We start from the raw sequence: 21,884 nt of genomic DNA, 5'->3' as shown, positions 1-21,884 counted from the left end.
GTGTTATATCCTGCTTGGTGTAGATGTGTCATGGGCCCCAACAGTTGTCAGTGCACTTCAATACCGCTATAAAGCAGTAGTGTGGCTCCTGCCTTTTATATACCGCTTTCATAGTGGAATATCCTGCTTGGTGTAGATGAGTGTCAACATGAAAGGATAATGAAGTGAAAGAGAACTACTTCATCCCCATGCTAGAAACCACACAGTGTCATGGAATCATCTGTGCTTGCCATTCAACTCTGTTTACATAATTGGGGAAATTTGCCCTAATTATTTCAATGGAGGGAGCAGATCCTCAAGGAACGTATGGGGGGAAGCCAGCTTCACAGGAGGAAGTGGGGGAGCTCTGTTTCATTCTTGGAGTTACTGAGCAAGTTATAAAAAAGATGGATCACTCCAAAGGAGGTGGGAGGATGAGCAGGGAAATAGTTTCAGCTGAGCAGAAAAACATTGGGAAAGAAATGGAAACGGAAGCCCACTTGAAGTCAACTTACCAGGTCGGAGAAGCAACCTTGTTCCAGATCCAAATATCAGCTTGCTGTATGCATTGTTCACACAGTGGTTTTCAGTTTAGCATAAACTCAAACACAGTGCTGCCCCTACGACTATCAAGGTTTACAGCAGTTTCCCCCATCCTGGCTGGATTCAACTCCCAAGATTCCTGACCATTGGCCATACTGGCTTGGGTTCATGTAGGGTGACCATATAAAAATGAGGACAGGGCTCCTGTATCTTTAACAGTTGTATAGAGAAGGGAATTTCAGCAGGTGTCATTTGTATATATGGAGAACCTGATGAACTTCCCTCTTCATCACAACAGTTAAAGCTGCAGGCGCCCTGCCCTCTTTTAAATCTGGTCACTCTAGTATAGCTCCTGCAGCTTTAACTGTTGTGATTGAAAAGGGAATTTCAGCAGGTGTCATTTGTATATATGGAGAACCTGGTGAAATTCCCTTTTCAATACAACTGTTAAAGATACAGGAGCCCTGTCCTCCTTTTCATATGGTCACCCTTGAAATCCAAAATACCTGGAGAGTGCCATTCTTGAGGGAGGCTGATCTGGGTAACTAGCAAGCCTTGGGACCTATCTGGTGGCAGAATCTATTGGGGATCAACTAATAGTTTGGACATTTTCCTAGATGTGCTTCTGAAGTCTAGAGGTTGCTTCTATTGCTACCAGCATCTGTGTTGTTAGGAGACAGTATAAACAGTTGTTTGCCTGAGATCTAGTTTGCCACTGCCCTGTTCATTTGTCATGTTCTCTGCAAAGTCTCAGGTGCATCTCCCTCTCCAGGTTCACACAACATTCTAACCCACCCAGGGCACATTGCTTTGAACCATGGTTATTGTGTTGTCTGAACATAAAGCGTTTTCCATGGGGTTGCATGTGAACCACGCGCTATGGTTTGTTAACCACTTTGAGCAACTCAACAACAAACCATGGGATCGCAAGGTTGCTTGTTTGAGAAAAATAAATGACACTGCATGGTTAAGAAGCCACCCTTAGGAAGGCATGCTGCATTCAGACAACACATTAACCCACCATATGGAAAACCATCAGGGGCCTTAGCTAGATCTAAGGATTTTCCCAGGCAAATGGAGGGGTCGTCCCTGCCTGCTCCTGGGATCCCGTGTGTGTTATTTGGATGTACAGGGATGATCCCGGGATGATCCCGGGATATAGGCCTGGTCTAGCTATGGCCTGTGTTCACGTAATACAAAAATCCATGGTGAAATAGTGTGTTGTGTGAATGCCATGTCTCTTTCTTTCCCCTCCCACTCCTCATCCAAATATAACTGAAGCTTGTTGTAAGGTTAAGGGTGCAATCCTATGCATATTTAGACAGAAAATAGTAAATTCTTAAAATTCCCTTGCTTGGAGTGAATACCAAACACAAGGATAATAAAATTAAATAGTTGTCCATTTCAAAATTACTTACTTGGCTTCACAACTAAATGTGTTCCTTTGCCAAAGATGATTTTGTACCCTGCAGTATTCACACAGTAAAACTGGCCATAACAAAAACTCAGCAGGCAAGTCTAACCTTTACATAATATGTTTTGTGCATTTCCTTTCTCAGCAAGATTCAGAAGACGGTTGACTATGCTGTAGGACAGGGGTGGGCGATTTGTGCCCCTTCAGACGTTTTGGCTTACAACTCCCATCAGGCCTAGCCAGCATAGCCAGTGGTGAGGGCTGATGGGAGTTGTAGTTCAAAGCTTGTGAAGGATCGAGTGTCAGCCACGCCTGCTTTACTGAAAGGACAAAGCCATGGACTGAGTCAGCAGAACGTGATGAGCCTCCAAACAAGAAAAAAGCAAAGAATAAAACCACTGGCATCAATCAATAAAAATAAGCGAGATCAAAACCAATGTCTCTAGCACATTGCACCAGCATTTTTAGATATACAAACTAGGGTAGCCATATGAAAAAGTGGACAGGGATCCTGTCTCTTAAACTGTTGTATAGAAAAGGTAATTTCAGCAGGTTTCGTTAGTATGCATACAGCATCTGGTGAAATGCCCTCTTCATCAAAACAGTTAAAGCTGCAGGATTCCTGCCCTCTTGACCAGATACAAAAGAAGACAGGGCTCCTGCAGCTTTAACTGTTGTGAAGAAGAGGGAATTTCACTAGGTGCTGCATGCATACAAATGACACCTGCTGAAATTCCCTTTTCAATGCAACGGTTAAAGAGACAGGAGCCCTCCTTTCCATATGGTCACCCTACCCTTGATTGGACGGCATATCAGACATCGGGAGCCTAAAATTAAATGGTCGGATTTTCCAATAGATATTGAAATTACTTACTTGGCTTCACATCTAATCTTGTTCCTTTGCCAAAGATGACTTTGCCAAATCCACTTCCACTATTCACACAGTAAAACCGGCCATAACAAAAACCTAGCAGGTGCATCTAACATTTACATGACACGTTTTGTGCACTTCCCTTCTTAGCAAGAAACACAAGATGGCTGAGTATGCTGTAGCACAGACATAACTTGTGTGTTCCCCCAGATGTTCTGGCTTACAACTTGCATCAGCCTTAGCCACCATAGCCGATGGTGAGGGCTAATGGGAGTTGTAGGCCAAAGCTCCTGGAGGTCTACATGTTGCCCAGTCCTGCCAGAGTATAAAGATAGAACCTGGGTTTGAGTTAGTAGGATGTGAAAGGGAAGCAGAGAATCAAACCAGAGGCTTCAATAAGCAAACCAAAGTCTTGCTAAGGGGGATCAAAAGCAAAGTCCCTAGCACATGGCTCCAGCTCTTTAGGCAAACACATCTCAAAGAGACTTCCTACATGGGCTATGGCTAGACCAGGCCTATATCCCGAGATCGTCCCGGGATCATCCCTGTGCATCCAAATGACACACAGGGGATCCCGGGAGCAAGCAGGGACAACCCCTCCATTTGCCTGGGATAATCCTTAGGTCTAGCTAAGGCCATGGTTGAAATGTGGATAAAACAGTGCCCTTGTATTCAAAGGGGCAAAGGAAGGATAGAGATTTTGCAGGAGAAAAGTTGGTAGTTTATTGACACTTGCCTCGGCTGGCATTTGTTCAATGACAAGTGATATATAAGTATTTGCTAACAACAATAATAACAACAACAACTCAAGCAATGTCAACTATGGCAAATTTAACACGAGGAAAGGTTTTGAGAAAGGTATGTCTATCCAAAAGACACATGGATCTGAAATATATAATTGTGAAGTAACTAGTTATTTGACAAAGTAATGACAATTATGTCTCCAGAAAAAAAAGGGCATCTGAGTTCCCTGCATTCTACTGCTGTCTTTGCAAAACTGAAAACCAGAATATTTTCTTCAAATTTCTATATGCAAGATTTTGAGATTTGTAAACAATAAGATGCATTAGTACAACATAAAGGAGTTGGATCCAGTAATATTTAGAATAGACCCATTGGACTGAATAGGAAAAAGTTAGATAATTGGTTCCATTGATTTCAATGGGACTACTCTAAGTAAATCTGAATCCAATGGAAAATTCTTTGGCAGGGGAACAGAACACTTGTGTCCAGAAGGGGAAATTCTGCATTGATCCAGAATTTAAAGCTATTTCCCCCAAAAATCTTCTTCTATCTCTCTCTTATAGATTCCCAAAATATACTCAGAATGTCAATAACTTTCAAGCTAAATTGATTTATAGTGGGAGACTGTTACACTTAATTCAACTATTTTGTTATATAGCCAGCTGAGGAAAATCATCTAAGTGGGGCTTCAAGGGCATACAGATGCATCTGGGAAACTGATGATGATAAAGGAACATCAAAAGTTGGATTTCTGGTGTGGGAAAAGGTATTTTGAACTGTTCCACCTAGCGCAACGGGAGGATGAAGGATTTCAGAAACTTACTTGGTGTCACAAGCAGCCTAGTCCCAGTGCCAAAAGTAGGTTTATTGTAGCCCTGGCTTACCCACAGTGCTTCCTGCCTTGACAAAAATTGCCCAGAGCCCAAAGAGGAACTCTGAGTGAGGGCTGGAACTAATAGGTTATGACACTCTCAGATTTTCAAGCACCCAAGCTGTGAAATCCCTTTCACATAAGACAAAAATCCCCTCATTTCTCTTCACATCCAACCTTGACAGAGACACCCCTTCATTATTTTCTCTAATTTCTATTGACATAATCCCTGTTTGAGTTTTACACATCCCTGGTCTCAGCAGGGCCAAAAGAACATTAAAACGGCACTGTTGGGTCAAGTCGGTCCATCATCTTGTTTCCCGGAGTGGACAACCTGTGGGAAGCCACAAGCAGTACATGGCACTTCGTTTGAGCTAAAAACAAATGTATTCTGGGCAAAACTCTCAGCCATAGCACCTACTGGGATTCCCCTGCAGAAGAGTTCCTTTACCAAAGTTCACTTTTTCCGTGTTCCATATGCCACACTGATCTGAAGCCTGACGAAATCCTCTCCCATTCCGACAACCTTCCATCCTAGTTTGCAGTCTATGACTACCGTATTTCTTCGATTCTAAGACGCACCCCATTTTTAGAGATGTTTATTTGGGAAAAAAGGGCATCTTAGAATCGAAGAAATACTTCCCTCACCGCCCAGCCAACCTCCTCCCCCCCCCCGCGCTTTCTTCTAATGGTTGTGTCCTTTTCTTTTTTCCCTCTGTGAGAGAAGAAACCGCCGTTTGCGCGGGAAGAAGGGGGGCATTGAAACAAAGAGTAAACAATATTTTCCGGCGGGGAGAGAGAGGAGAAGACGCAATTAAGGAGCTAAACGCTTAACTCTCCAGTCCCGCTCTTTACTTGTCTGTGCACCAGGGGACGACGACATGCGAGTAAGTCCCATGGAAATCGATGGGACTTACGAATAAATTTGACTAACAAAAAACCAGGCGCTTACCCGCCCAGCAACTCCTCGCTCGCATGGCTCGAGACTGCTGCAGGAGCTTCCTCTTTTCCTCTTACCATATTTCTTCGATTCTAAGATGCCATCGATTCTAAGACACACTCCTTTTTTAGAGCTGTTTATTTAGGGGAAAAAGTGTGTCTTAGAATCGAAGAAATACAGTATCTTACGCTGTGTTCTGAAGGAAAAGGTGAACTGAAAGTGCACATACATTCAACCAATGCCTGGTTTTTGAAGCTCTATTTGATGTTATGCTGAATTATTTTACTTTGAAGTATCTTTTTTATTTTTGCTTTGAAATTTATAATTTAAACATAAAAACAAGAACAATGCATTTTTAAAAAATTTAGTGATTTTTTGTATAGTGCTGGTGGATTGTCAGCCTTTATCGAGAAGTACATGAATAACAGCCAGTGTGTTAGTAGTTTCCTAAACTATCATTATGTATATTGTTATGTTCATGTATCGTATGTAGATCTAATAGCTAAACATGTTTCTTTAAGTGCTTGCTGGTGGCTGTGAGCTACTGGACACCACCTCACATACTTACTTATTTATATATTTACAATATTTATATACTGCTCCATAACCAAAAGATTTCATAGCAGTGAACAACAGATAAAAGAATAAAAATACCTTTTAAAAAACTATTTTTAAAAGAACAGCATTCTGATAAAATTGTGTTCTGGTAAAACTGCGGCCAGTCAAGGCAAGCTTCCTGAAACAAGGACTTTTTCAGGAGGTACTAGAAGCAACACACCATTGTGCCTACCTGACCTCCAAAGGCAGGAAAACCCATTGGAAGGGGGCCACCACACTGAAGGCTCTTCTCCTGGTGGACTCCAATCAGACCAGAGGTCCATGTGGAACCACCAGGAACATGACCTCAGATCAACTCAGTGACCAGGAAGGTTGGTCAGGGAGAAGGCGCTCCCTCAGGTATCCTGGTTCCAAGTTGTTTAGGGCTTTGTACAGTAGTACTAGAACCTTCAACCTGGCCAGGTAGCGTGAAGGGGATACTTTAACAGTAAAAAAAAAGTCCTGAGTGGGTACTAAAGGCATGCTGAAGACTTGGGGGAAAATGACACTGCTTTACAAACTGGCAGTATCTGCATGGTTGTATCTCTGTGCTCAACTTGAATAAGGTAAAGTGTGTGGGAGATTATCTGGATCTGTTAAATTTAGCAGAATGAAAGGGATGAAAGGCTGAAACTTACTTGGTGTCACAACCAGTTTAGTCCCACTTCCAAAAGTTAGCTTGTCAATACCACTCTGGGGCCCACAGTGCTTCCTGCTTTGACAAAAACTGTCCATAGCTCAAGGAGAAATAAGGGGACAGGGGGAGGGTGATGCACTCTGGTTTTTAAGTACCACTCAAGAGAAATCTGTCTTTGCTTTTGTCCTCAAATAGCTCACTCTCCATAGAGAATCCAGCTCATTGAATGATTCTTCCCACCTGGCCTCTGAGGGCAAAATAAACCATGTGCCAAGGCAGTAGACTTCTAGGAAGAAACACTGAATGATGGAATCAAAAATAGGAGAAACCAGTCCCTTCATGCCGTGCTTGTGAGATTCCTGAAGAATATAAGAAGAGGCATGGTGGATCAGACCAAAGTTCCAGCTAGTCTAATCAAAGTTCTGTTCACACAGTGGCCGACCAAGGGCCCACAGGAAGCTCACAAGTAGGTCATGAATGCAACAGAACCCTCTCAGTTCTATACCCCAACAAATGCTGTACATGGGCCAAGTTGTCTCTGATACTGGAGGTAGCACACAGACATCAGTACTAGTAGCCATTAACAACCTTTTGAGTCTAACCCTCTTTTAAAGCTAAATTGGTGGCCATTCCTGTATCTTGTGGTAGTGAAGACATCTACCCGCCCACAGCTACAAGTATGCTGGACTAGATGAACCTTAGGCTGTGATCCTATACATACTTCCCTGGGAGTAAGTTCCATTGAAAAAAAAATTGGGCTTAGTTCTGAGTAGACCTTTAAAGGAAGTCACTGTTATATTGCTAAAGAAAGCAATTCCCATGAACATTGTTGTTATTTATTATTGTTGTTATCAAATTGTCAACATGATAGGATAATGAGTTGAAAGAGAACTATTACTTTCCCGTGTTAGAAACCACACAGTGGTCATCAAATCATCTGTGGTTGCCATTAAATATTTGTCACGTGACACTTTAAGTCCCATTGGGTTGAATGCAGACTCAGGCCTTAGCTACACCTAAGATTTATCCCGGGATCATCCCGGGGTCATCCCTGTTCATGTAAATGACACACAGGGGATCCCGGGAGCAGACAGAGACAACCCCAGGATGATCCCAGGATAAACCTTAGGTCTAGCTAAGGCCTAAGTCTTACTTAGATGAGGCCCAATGAAAACAATGGACCTAAGTTAACCATGATTAATTCAAATTCTGTTGATCTCAAAGGGTCTAGTTGAAGTACGATTATGTCTGGATTCAACTCTTTGTATATAATACCCAAAGAAATAAGATACTTACTGGGATTCACCTTCAGAATGGTTCCTTTACCAAAAACAAATTGTATCTGATTACCCACAGTGTTTTGAAGCCCTTCAAAAACATTTGGAATTCGTCCCTGACTACGGCTGGATCTACACGTCATACTGAAGGCGCTTGTGTGCACCTCCAGTGCGCCCCCAAAACGATTGTGTAGATCCTGCCCAGAAGAGATGGAGGAAGAGGCGGAGGAGGAGGAGGCTGGGGAATCCAGCCGCATCCTTGCCGCAACCGCCGCCCACCTCCCTGCCGGCCTCCTGCTGCCGGCGAAAGAGCCACTCGGCGGAAGAAGGCGGGGCAGCGGAGATCCCCTCTACCTGATATCTCTCAGGGTTAAGATCTGAAAGGAAGTTCTAAATCTCTACAGAAATCAGTGACTTTTATAAGTTCAAACTCCTACCCCAGGTCTGGAAAAACATCCCTCTAAATGGTAATAATTCATATCTCTAATTCTGAAATTTAGATTTTGGATTATTATTTTTCCCAGATGCTCACATGAATCTTCAGAATTTGAAATCCTGTAGGTTGGATCCAAACTAAGTTGTATTGCATGTTCCCCCACTGAAATCAGTGGGGAAAGTTTTACATGAGATTTGTCTAAAGTCCCATTGATTTCAAAGGGAACAAAATGCAACAAACTTTGTTTAGATCCAACCTAATATGTATGAGTGATATGTTTTCTCCCTCCCAAACCAAGAGATCTTCAGTTCTCCCTAAAACATTAGATGGACATGTCCAACAAAGTTAAACACCATTTGGTGTTAAGCCTCACTTCAGTACTTCTGTCTGAAAAGAGAAGTGGTTGGATCCACTGAGTTGTACTTCAAGGAAACCCACTGAAATCAATGGAACTGAAATTAGTCACGAGTAACTTATGTCTCATTCATTTCTATGGATCCACTTGAGATACAACCAGAATCTAGATCCAACCCAAGGTAGATTGGTGGCAATTCCACCCCAACCTCTCCAACCCCATAGATTCTTTTCACATCTAGGTCATTCCATTTAGGAAAGATAATCAAAAATTTCATCTTAGCCACAAACAAAATTCCTGATGCTTACTGGGTGTGATGAGAAGTCTTGTGCCACTACCAAAGATGGGTGCATATCCACTTCCAGAATTCACACAGTGATTTAGACAAAGACAAAAACTCAGTCATGGGTGCCAGAAACTGTGAAATGAAACCTCTCACATAGAAGAACAACTCAGGAGTCAGAACCCATAATTTGGACCAAAATCCAGAACTCGTCTATACTTTTGCATACATGCCTTGTGCCAGCCATCTCCAACATGGTACACTCTTATTGACCTGGACTACAATGTCCATCAGGCAAGCCAGAGGATGCTGAGTTGGGGAAGCTTGCCCTATTCATTTCAATGGAGGGAGCAGATACTCAAGGAATGTATGGAGGGAAGCAGTCTGTACAGGTTGAAATGTATGGTAGCTGGCATTACTAGAAAGGTAAAATAAATAAATAAACTGATGGATTACTCCAATGGAAGTAGAAGAATGAGCAGAGAAATATTTTCAGCTGAGCAGAAAAAAAAATATTGGGGAGAAAATGAGAAAGGAAGCCAACTTACATGGTACGATAAGCAACTTCGTCCCAGATCCAAATATGATTTTGTCATTTCCATAACTCACACAGTGGTTTTGACTTTAGCATAAACCCATACACAGTGCTGCCCCTAAGACAAGATATATCTGGAGATACGATTTGCACAAGAACAGCCTTTGTGAGTCACAGCAATGGTCCCTCTTGCACTGGGAGCATTGCTCTGGGATTCCTAGCATCCCATTCTGAACAACATGCTGGAAAGGAAATCAAGCACCATGGCAGAAAAGAAAGGCTGATCATCTCCTGCTAGTTTTCCCAAGAGACTCCTAATAATTTAACATCCCAAATTACAGTTCAGTTAAATGTTTAGCAAGAGTGGGTTAGTTGATCTTAGTTCCCATAAAAATCAGTGGGACTCAAATTGTCATGCCTGATTTCAATGAGGCCTAAGTTTGAGTCAAATTCACTGCAGTCCGGCGCATGTCTACCCAGGAAAAAGCCCCACTGAGTTGAATGGGACTTTCTCCTGGCTACTTGTGTATAGAACCACAGTCTTAGGCCTTAGCTAGACCTAAGATTTATCATGGGATCGTCCCGGGGTCATCCCTGTGCATCTAAATGACACACAGAGGATCCCGGGAGCAGGCAGGGACGACCCCGGGATAAACCTTAGGTCTAGCTAAAGTCTCAGTCTGGAATGAAGCACGAACTGGACAATGTCCAACCATGACCATGTACATTCTCCAACCTGGTACGACCCAGATGTTTGGGACTTTAACCCCCAGGATTCCTGAACATTAGCCGTGCTAGCTGGTACTGACTGGAGTTGATGTCATGGAGGAGACCATTAAGGACAGGTTCTCTGTGTAGTTGGCAAGCCTTGGTGGCAGATTTTATTGGCAATCAACTAATAGTTTGAGCATCTTTAAGTATTTGCGTATATAGGGAGATTCTGAAATATGGCAGCAAGGAATGAAACCTCCATGTTCAGAGGCAGTTAGGGAAGATGGTGGGAACGAAATGGTGGGGATGAACAGTGACCTCACATTTATCCCAGAGACATTTGGGAAATCACAGACAGAAGCAATGTTGGAATAGAACAGACTTCCTTAAACTGGTGCCCTTCATATGTTTGGAATTACAACTCCTATAATTCGTGACTATTGGTCATGGTGGCTGGGGCTGATGGGAGTTGATGTCCAAAACATCTGGAGGGCACCAAGTTTTGACGGCTGGAAAAGATGGACTTTCACAGTAGGGAGATATAGCTTATGTTAAATCTGGCCTGTCTATGGGCTCGTCTACACCATGCAGGATATTGCATTATGAAAGCGGTATATAAAAGGCAGGAGCCACACCAAGCAGAATATAGCGGTATGAAAGCAGTATATAGTATATCTCAAAGGGCCCCAACAGCTGTCAGTGCACTTCAATACCACTTTAAAGCAGTAGTGTGGCTCCTGCTTCTGATATACTACTTTCATACTACTTTCATAGTGCAATATCTTGCTTGGTGTGGATGTTTCACATATTGTCAGTTGTCTTTCATTCTGTCATGTGCTCTTTAAACCAGATTTTTTTAAACAGAATTTCATTCTACGTGGTAATTTGCATGTAGAATGCTCACTTACACAAACATGTAAATGCACATTAATCAATCAATCAATCAATGTGCATTAGCGCAAATCTCCCCCCTCCCAAAAGGGGGGAAAACAGTCCCCAAATTCATGGAATCTGCATGTCTCAGAACTCATTTGACACCACTGCAGATTTCTCTGGCACACCTACTTCTCAATCTGCTTCGAAATGCGTGTTCTTAATTACCCTTGATCGGAGAACACACCAAGCACAGGGAACATAAAATTAAATAGTCATGTTTCTCCAAAGATATTAAAATTACTTACTTGGCTTCACAACTAATCTTGTTCCTTTGCCAAAGATGATTTTGTAACTTCCACTATTCACACAGTAAAACTGGCCATAACAAAAACCTAGCAGGTGTATCTAATGTTTACATGATACATCTTGTACATTTCTTTCACAGCAAGATTCACAAGATGACTGACTATGCTGTCGCACAGGGGTGGACAATTTGTGGTCCTACAGCTGTTTTGGCCTACAACTCCCATCAGGCCTAGCCAGCATAGCCAGTGGTGAGGGCTGATGGGAGTTGTAGGCCAAAGCTTACGGAGGGCCACAAATTGCCCACTCCTGCCCTAGTGAAAAGACACAACCAGGGATTGAGCTTTAAGGATGTGATGGGAAACCGAACAAGAAAAAGGCAGAGAATTAAACCACAGGCAACAATTAATAAACTTATGGAAAATCAATACCAAAGTCTCTGGCATGGTGGTCCAGCAATTTAGGCAATCAAACACATTGGTAGTTCTCTTCATAATAATTCCATGTTTGTCATCTTGGGAAACAACATCCCTTTATTCAAAGGAGCAACACAGCGGGTAAAGATTGTATTGACCTCTTGTCTTGATTGTTCTTGAAGATTTATTCATATATATTAGGGTGACCATATTTGGGAAACCAAAAAAGAGGACACCTAGTGTGTGTGTGTGTGGAAGCAGCTTTCTGAGTCCTGCAGAAAGTACGTTATTCCCCCGGCACCTTAAAAAACCCGATTGGAGTGGAGGAGGGGAAAGGATTCCATTCTGCACCACCACCATCCACTCCAATGGGGGCCTTTTCTATAATGTCCACGAATGACCCACTTTCCCCTTTGAGACCTCAATTGGAGCTCGGGGTGGGGGAATGACGTGCCTCAAGAAAACATGTCACTCCCTCCTGCCATGCTAATGGCAGCCTTAAAGGGGAAGGTGTGTCATTCCAGGACATTATTGAAAATTATAGAAAATCCCCCCTGACACCATGGAAAGAACAAAAACCAGGACAAATCCGGGGAAATCCTGATAGTTGTTCACCCTACAACATAATGTTATGCAATGCCATCTAGACTAGGACAAGTTTAATGAGAGGAAAAGTTTTGGGATTGTCAATCCAAATGATGCATTGATATGATATGCGCATGCACGCGCATGCACACAAACACACAAACACACACACACACACATCTATCTATCTATCTATCTATCTATCTATGGGCTCATCTACAACAAGCAGGAAATAGCGGTATGAAAGTGGTATATAAAAGGCAGGGTCCACACTACTGAGCCACACTACTGAAGTGCACTGAGAACTGTTGGGGCCCCTTGACACAACATATACCACTTTCATACCACTTTAATAGTGTTATATCCTGCTTGGTGTAGATGTGTCATGGCCCCAACAGTTGTCAGTGCCCTTCAGTTAGGGTGACCATATGAAAAGGAGGACAGGGCTCCTGTATCTTTAGCTGTTGTATTGAAAAGAGAATTTCAGCAGGGGTCATTTCTATGCATGCAACACCCAGTGACATTCCCTCTTCATCACAACAGTTAAAGCTGCAGGAACCCTGCCCTCTTTTGTATCTGGTCACCCTAAGCAGGGCTCCTGCAACTTTAACTGTTGTGATGAAGAGGGAATTTCTCCAGGTGCTGCATGCATAGAAATGACACCTGCTGAAATTCTCTTTTCAATACAACTGTTAAAGATACAGGAGCCCTCTCCTCCTTTCCATAGGGTCGCTCTAGAAAACCATGCATTTGGGAAGGGTATCTTGAATGGTTCCACTCATTGCAATGGAAGAAAAGAAGAGTGAAAATCACTTACTTGGAGACACAATCAGTCTAGTTCCACTACCAAATGTCAGCTTACTGAAGCTCTGGCCGCCCCACAGTGTTTCCTGGCTTGACAAAAAGGGCCCAGCGTGCAAAGGGGAACTCTGAGTGAGGGGAATGGATCTTACGGGGAGGGGATGGTGAAGTACCCAAGCTGTAAAATTCCTTCAAAAGATGTAAATAACCCCTCTCTTCTCTTCGTACACAACCTGTCCTGGACAGAGGAACCCCTTCAACACAGAAGATGCCACTTTATCTATTTTCTTCTGTAATTAAACCCCATCAATTTTTACACACAAACACACACACACACTTGGTCTAGCAAGGCATAAAAGAGCCCTGCTGGATCAGACCGTAGTCCTGTTTAGACCGAAAGGCTATTTCCCACAGTAGCCAAAAAGATGCCAATGAGAAGCCCACAACCAGACATGAGGCTAATAAACTATGGGGTGTTCTGAGACAACTAAACACAAGTTCATGTGTGGGTGTGTACACATGGACACACAAGTTTAATGGACTTCCAGTTTTAGGGGCACCCATTTCAACTGTATTTTTTTTAAAAAGAACAACCAACTGTCTAGTCCTCATTACTGAAAGTGCATGGGCTGCTCCTACTGAAAAATCTCATTTCTTGCTTGCACTTCTGTACCTCCTGCGGATGTGACACCTGTTTTAGAGTTCTGTTTTTGTTCAGAATATATACAGAATTACGGGTTTTACTATTTGATGACCTCTTTGCAAAATCATCCAAAGAGCTATGGGGGTGGGGGAAGCAAACTCTGCTTTACATTAATTTAGGGTAACCATATGTAAAGGAGGAAAGGGTTCCTGTATCAACACTTGGTGAAATTCCCTCTTCACCGCAACAGTTAAAGTTGCAGGAGCCCTGCCTTCTTTTGTATCTGGTCAAGAAGACAGGGGTCCTGGTGTTTTACCTGTTGTGATGAAGAGGGGATTTCACCAGGTGCTGCATGCATACAAATGACACCTGCTGAAATTCCCTTTTCTATGCAACTGTTAAAGTTACAGGAGCCCTGTCCTCCTTTACATATGCTCACCCTAATTCATTTGAATGACTGCACCAGAAGCCTGGAGAGGTCTTTCCAGGTGTTCTTGGCCAATACCAATACATATCTGTTTCCTTTGGTCATTCTGGTCTAAAGTATGAAACAACTTGACCTGACTATGGATTGCCATCCATTTGTCAACAAAGAAAATAAGTCATGGAACTTACTAGGTTTCACTTGCAGTACGGTTCCTTTACCAAAGAACATCTTTTCTGTGTTTGTATTCCCACACTGAACTGAAGCCCTACAAAAACCTCCACCACTTTGCCTTCCACTGCTTGAGTTTTGAAGCAAAAGGGTGAAATGAAATCCCACAGCACATTTTGCTTTGCTGATGCAGACGGCAGTGTACATTTGACATTGTAGGCTGCAATTTATAGCATATTTGTATTATTTTATGAATACTTATTTCCTCCCACCCAGCAATGAGTTGAATGCAGACATGTCCCTACACAAATGGAAGAGTTCTTCCCTTTCATGGAGAGAACTGGGGTCTAGCGGAGCAATTTGGCTTTTTCACCGATTCCATGTTCTTCTGCAGGCTTTCAGGAGAGATAGGATGCTGCAGCATGAAAGAAGAATCAAAGAAAATGGCTGCTCTGCCCCCTTCCTCCCGCATCTGTGGAATAGCAATCCCAGCCCTATGGCTTTTCCTTCTTTAGGGTGACCTTATGGAAAGGAGGACAGGGCTCCTGTATCTTTAACAGTTGAACAGAAAAGGGAATTTCAGCAGGTGTCCTTTGTAGGCATGCAGCACCTGGTGAAATCCCCTCTTCATCACAACAGGTAAAACACCAGGAGCCCTGCCCTCTTTTAAATCTGGTCACTCTAGTATAAATTTGGCTCAACCATACCAATCTAAAAGTGGAATTCTCAAGTTTTTCTATAGCTCATATTAAAAAAAAAATGAAAAGAGATGTCATAACATACCAGGAATCACTATCAGTTTTGTCCCAGCTCCAAAGGTAACTTTCCAGCCTGATTCACACAGTGATCAACCCCATGTCAAAAACTACAAAAACATTGGCAGCCTTTCTGTTTGTACTGTGTGAGAATATTTCAGAAGCCCAGACACTCTTTTACCAACCTGAACATGTTATTCTTTAACAAAGGAATTTCATTACAGTTTATCAAGAACAGTTTCATTCTATCTCTTCTGGCCTGAATCTAGATAATGGGTTTTTATCCCACTTTGGTGATTAAATAGCTTACAATGCTAGGATGATTGTATTATCATCAATGTTATGAATGGTCATGGTAACAATTTTATACACATTTCAGGTTTTACATAATTTTCAGAATCTGTATTCCCCCCCCCCTTATTTTATTTCGCTCTGACCTCATGGTTTATCTCTCCCCCTCCCCCTCCCACATACATAAGCCCTCTGCATCCATGTGTTTTACACCTGCCAACTTAAGATAACACTTCATACATCTGATGAAGTGAACAACAACCCATGAAAGCTTAGGTCAAAAGTAAATAATGTAAGGCTATACAGATATTTCAGACCACAACTCCCACAATTCCTGATCATTGTGCATGCTGGTTGGTCTGATGGGAGTTGTAGTCCAAAACTTCTAGAGGGGCCCCTGTTGGCCACTCCTGGCTCATGCCATAAGAAATATCCTTAGAATCAGAATGCTGGTGGAAACCTTTCAGGACTACAGAATTGACGACTACATCAAAAAATTAAAGCCTTTTACAGCTTGCCTTTTACCATAGTCTCTGCGCCCAGAAAGTTTGAAATAAAATCAAAGTACTTGGGAAAATATACAGATGTAATAGAAAATGTCATAAGCCAATTCGTTTCAGTTCTTCTGAAAATGAAACAAGTTTAGAGGTAGGGGACAAAGGCGGGTCTTTATTAGAAAAGAAGGAAGGAGCCATTTTTGCCCTGATCAAGAATCCACCATCCTTAATTTCAGTGGTCAGTGTGGCCAAGCTATGGCATTGGACTTTGGCCCTGGAGCACGACCATTTCTCCCTCTTGGGATCTCTTCTGGCCCTTTTCAACAGATTGCCATAGGGCAATAATAGGATGAAGCAGCCAAGATTCTATAGTTTAATGAGTTTAACACCCATTCCATAAAATAGTAACATTAAATAAGGACACCTGCTCCATCTTCATACCAAACCACACCTTTAGCCCTTCTGGCTCAGGAGTATCAATACCAGTTTTCTCCAGTTTGGTGCCCTCCGTACAGTTTACCAGGGCCCCCAGCCAACAGGGCCAATGGTCAGGAATGCTGGGAGTTGTAGTCCAAAGAATATAAGGGGGACCAGCTCTCTGGGGTTTCAGACAACAATTATGCATCTTGTACATCTTTTTCTGCTTGAAACATATCTTTGGGAAGTTAAGAGTCTCAGGCCTTAGCTAGACCTAAGGTTTATCCCGGGATCATCCTGGGGTCATCCCTGTTCATGTAAATGACACACAGGGGATCCCGGGAGCAGGCCGGGATGATCCTGGGATAAATCTTAGGTCTAGCTAAGGCTGGCCTCTCTCTCTCTCTCTCTCTCTCTCTCTCTCTCTCTCTCTCTCTCTCTCTCTCTCTCTCTCTCATACAAACACACACACACACACACACGCTTCATGGCCACAGGCAAGACAAGCATGCCCATCTCACCAAGTATCAGATACAGTCATGTGTGATAACTATACATCCAACTTACTTGGCTTCACTATCAGCTTCGTACCAGAACCTATGATGAAGTTGAAGTTATTGTTCACAGCAATATACCCCCTTACAAAAACCCATGATGTCATCTGCACAGCCATCTGTTCATCCCTACAGCATCTAGTCAACGGTGAAAGCATACATCCTGCCCCAAATTGATTTCTGGTTAGCAGTAGGTGCTGGAGCTAGGGTGACCCTATGGAAAGGAGGACAGGGCTCCTGTATCTTTAACAGTTGCATTGAAAAGCAAGGTGCCATTTGTATGCATGCAGCCCCTAGTGAAATTCCTCCTTCGTCACAACAGTTAAAGACGCAGGAGTACAGTTCAAGTAACTACATACAAATGCGGACAGGGCTCCTGCAGCTTTCACTGTTGTGATGAAGAGGGAATTTCTCCAGGTGCTGCATGCCTATAAAGGACACCTGCTGAAATTCGCCTTTCAATGCAACTGTTAAAGATACAGGAGCCCTGTCCTCCTTTCCATAGGGTCACCCTAGATGGAGTGATCTTTGAAATGGTCATTCATCTCATGCCCAGTTCCCATTCAAGTTTGCAGTTTCTGCTTGCTCTGCACGAACGGGAAACCTGTGCAAACCGAGCAGCGACTGAACGGGAGATTTGAGCACATTTTCCCCAAATTGGCACAACTTTTTCAATCGACCAAAGCAGGGCTGATTCAGTCTATGAAGGGAATTTGCACAAGTTAGGGAATTTGCACGAATCAAACTCAGAATCGGGAATGTGACGAATGTGAGCAAGTGTTTGACAATTTACAAACAGTTCCAGCAGACATGTGCTCGCACGCATGTTTGCAGCATTGAACAGGGCATAATTGCGTGTTTTGTGAGCAAAAATGAAATTCTCATTCATTTTTACTTCTCCCTGGAATATCCTGAATTCATGAAATCATTTCTCCCCACTCCTCTTACCAGGCCTCACTTCCAGCGCTGTTCCACTTCCAAATATAAGCTTCCTGCTCCCATCATTCACACAGCAGAAAACTCCTTTACAAAAACCTAATGCCACTTACAGCATTGGTGTTCTTGGTTCCTTGCAGGGAGCTCTGAAACTGCTAGTTGGTTATGTAGTTCATTTGTTTCTGTATTTGCAACCATTATAAAATTTACTTTAGGAAGGTTGCAGTTGGGAATAAGTCATTGAACTCAATGGGATATATTGAACTCAATGAGTAGGCAGGCCTAAGATTGCATTGAAAGCTTGCAATTGCTATGCACACATAACTGGGATTCAGTCCCATGGAACACAATGGTGCTTACTTCTGAGTAGTCGCATAAAGGATTAAATTGCACAATTTATAATGAAGCATAGAGCAGCTAAGAAGGGTACAGAGACTGCTTTGAGAAATTAGGAATTCACCTCCTTTTGACACTGGAATTAGCAAATCCAATTTCCAAGAGGAAAAAAAAAGTATGGTTATTAAGAATGGTGTTAGGTAGGGTGACCATATGAAAATTCCCTTTTCAATACAACTGTTAAAGATACAGGAGCCCTGTCCTCCTTTTCATATGGTCACCCTATGTTAGGGTTAAAGTCGGGCTTGATTTATTCCATATATATTAAGCAAGTCACTTGAACAAGCTGCCAATCGTGTCCCATTTCCAAATGTAGCTTTGGGCTCACCTACACCAAGCAGGATATTGCTCTATGAAAGCGGTATGAAAATGGTACATAAAAGGCAGGAGCCACACCAAGCAGAATATTGTGGTATGAAAGCGGTATATGGTATGTGCCAATGGGCCCCAGCAGTTGTCAGTGCACTTCAATACTGCTATAAAGCAATAGTGTGGCTCCATACCGCTTTCATAGTGCAATATCCTGCTTGGTGTAGATGAGCCCTTTCTTGATATTTCTGCTCTGGCCTTAGCTAGACCTAAGGTTTATCCCGGGATCGTCCTGGGATCGTCCTTGTTCATGTAAATGACACACAGGATATCCCGGGAGCAGGCAAGCACGACCCCAGGATGATCCGGGGATAAACTAGGTCTAGCTAAGGCCACAGTGAAATAGACCCACGCGTAAACTTTTTTTGGAGACACTCTGGAAATGAATTGAGAAGGTAGGGGGAACTCTCCAAGACAAGGTCCTTACATTGCAATCCGACTACAGTAAGTCCTATTGAAATCAGAGGGATCTACCTCTGAATGAACACGAGTAGGGTTGTGCTGCTAATCTCCAAGAACCTCCACCCGTATTCCACACCGTACTCCAGCAAAGGAAGCTTTGGCATTCAGAGGAGAGCTGAACACTGAATTCATTTAACATTTTGCTTCTATGCTACCATTTCACTACAACTGACAGCTCCCTTCCATTATGTCTTCCTTCCTCATGTCCCATGGGGGTCACAGGGATCAAACAAGAATGCCAGGTGAATGCTACCCCCTTTATCTCCAAACTGAAATGTAGCAAACATTCATTTATTTTGCATTTTTAGAGCATCCAATCCTCCAACTGGCCAATGAAGCATCCTTGGCAGTTTATGTACAATTCTGAAACTCCCTTCTTCCTCAGGTGGAGGTTTGCCATAGTTCTACCAGTGTGGTGTCATGGCTAAAGTGTTGGGCTGGGAGTTGGGAGATCTGGGTTCTAGTCCTCACTCGGCCATGGAAACCCACTGGGTGACTTTGGGCCAGTCCCAGACTCTCAGCCCAACCCACCTCACAAGATTGTTGTCGTGAGGATAAAATGGAGAGGAGGATTATGTACGCCGCCTTGGGTTCCTTGGAGGAAAAAAGGCAGGATATAAATGTAATAATAAATAATAAATAAAAATACCCTGAGATTTCATAAAGACTTGCCTGCCTAGTCAGGCGTTTAATGGGTTATGGTGACCATATGAAAAGGAGGACAGGGCTCCTGTATCTTTAGGAGTTGTATTGAAAAGGGAATTTCAGCAGGCGTCATTTGTATATATGGTGAACCTGGTGAAAGTTCCTCTTCATCACCACAGTTAAAGCTGCAAGTGCCCTGCCTTCTTTTAAATCTGGTCACTCTAGTATAGCTCCTGCACCTTTAACTATTGTGATGAAGAGGGAATTTCACCAGGTTCTCCATACATACAAGTGACACCTGCTGAAATTCCCATTTCTATGCAACTGTTAAAGATACAGGAGCCCCGTCCTCCTTTTCATATGGTCACCCTATAATGGGTGGTATTAAATTTGGGATGTGGAACCTCTGGCTCTTGGGCCTAATGAGGCCCACGGTCATTCGGCATCTGGCCTGTGGAACATCTTTGGGTTCCTCATGGGTGGGGAAGTAAATGAATGAACTAAAACTGGGTCATCTTTTGAAATCCGCACTGCTTTGAATTTCATAACGGAATTCCCTAATCAAAACCTGCCTACAGAAATGTGAATATAATATGGACATTTGTGGAAAATAACATTGAAATGCATTCTATTGGAGAAAATGAAAAAAAGAAAAAGGTCCATATTAGGCAAAATTGAATACACAAATGTATGAATGAATTTCCATGACAATTTCAAGAATATATTCTCAATCCCAACTTTGGATCCTTACTAATAAAAAATCTCCCAACTTTGGATCCTTGCTCATCAAAAACCTTTAGGGTGTTGACCCTGCAAGCCGTGAGTTCACTACAACACAGGATTGCAGTGTAAGTCCCTCTCCCTTTCTTCCACAGATTTTATCCCTGTCAATACGTTAGCAAGTAAACTCTGTGTGGGCACAGGACCCCCTCTTTTTTCTTTACTTATGCAGCATAAATACAGTAATCATCATATTGGGGGGTTGCATATATGTTGTGGTTCCTTTTTCTAAAATTCGGCTGGGCAACTTCAGAAGCTGCCACGGAGGGTTTTTCCCAAAACTAAAACGGAAAACAAGCTAATTTTGACACTTTGGGTGCTCCATAGCAGCTCCAGACAACATTTTGTTGCAAGGAAGAAAGAAAGAAGAACAAGAATGAGAACAAAGTGATTTTTGGGGGGGTTCCCCCTGAATTTCAGGGAACTTTGGCAGCTGCATGCAGCCTACCTGTATTCAAGAAATCACCAAATAAATTGTTCCCTATATTAGGACCTCAGAAAATTCGTATTCTGGAGAACTTCTATTCAGAAGACTTACTCGGGTGAACTCTTAGCTGGGTCCCACTTCCAAATACAACCTTGAAATTGCCGGCGTTACACTGTGCAACAGACCTTTACATAAACTCACCTTGGCTAAACGTGAACTGAATATTTTTGGACGGAGAGAGGAAATTCTCAACCAAAGTTAGCTTGCCAATATTTGGATTGATAGTCTTCTAATTTTAATCTGTTGATGTATGACAAGTTATGAATGCTGTGGCTTTGGAGCTTTAATTATGTGGGGGGGATTTATAATCCACAAAAACTTTAGGGTGAGCCTATGGAAAGGAGGACGGGGCTCCTGTATCTTTAACAGTTGCATAGAAAAGGGAATTTCAGCAGGTGTCATTTGTATGCCTGCAGCACCTGGAGAAATTTCCTCTTCATCCCAACAGTGAAAGCTGCAGGACCCCTGTTCCCTTGACCAGATACAAAAGAGAGCCTTACACAAAGTACATCCCTAAAACAGGGGTGGACAAAAACAACAACAACAGATCTCCAGATGTTTCTGCTACTGGCAGGGGCTTCTCAGTCATGAAGTGAAAACATCTGGAGACCTGCCTTCTGTCCTCTCCTGTTCCAATAAGTATATTCAGGACATGATTTAGACAAAGTTGAAAACTCAAAAGTCTCCTTTGTTTAAATGGCGGAGAGGTGTACTGTAACCTTATACATGACTATTTGGATGTAAACCTCATTGATTTCAATGGGACTTACTGTTAGGTAAATATGTGTTGGATTTCAATCTTAAGCATTACCCAGCTCTTCTACTTGAGCCAATAGGGATCTAAATGTGTTTCACCTTGGTTGAATCACCTTGTTATAGATCG

At 42.7% G+C, this 21,884-nt stretch overlaps 1 protein-coding gene across 1 annotated transcript in view; it reads right to left on the bottom strand.

Annotated features, from left to right (window-relative positions):
• LOC134405857 (T cell receptor alpha chain MC.7.G5-like) overlaps positions 1 to 17,045 on the bottom strand; it is a 73,910-nt gene extending 56,865 nt beyond the window's left edge. Inside the window, exon 1 of the mRNA XM_063137110.1 lies at positions 16,940 to 17,045. Within this exon, the coding sequence (XP_062993180.1) occupies positions 16,940 to 17,045 (106 nt within the window). The remainder of the gene's footprint in view (positions 1 to 16,939) is intronic.
• Positions 17,046 to 21,884: the final 4,839 nt, after the last annotated feature.

Source organism: Elgaria multicarinata, chromosome 11, assembly GCF_023053635.1.
Source record: "Elgaria multicarinata webbii isolate HBS135686 ecotype San Diego chromosome 11, rElgMul1.1.pri, whole genome shotgun sequence".
NCBI lineage: Eukaryota > Metazoa > Chordata > Lepidosauria > Squamata > Anguidae > Elgaria > Elgaria multicarinata.
This window is presented reverse-complemented; position numbering and strand designations above follow the sequence as displayed.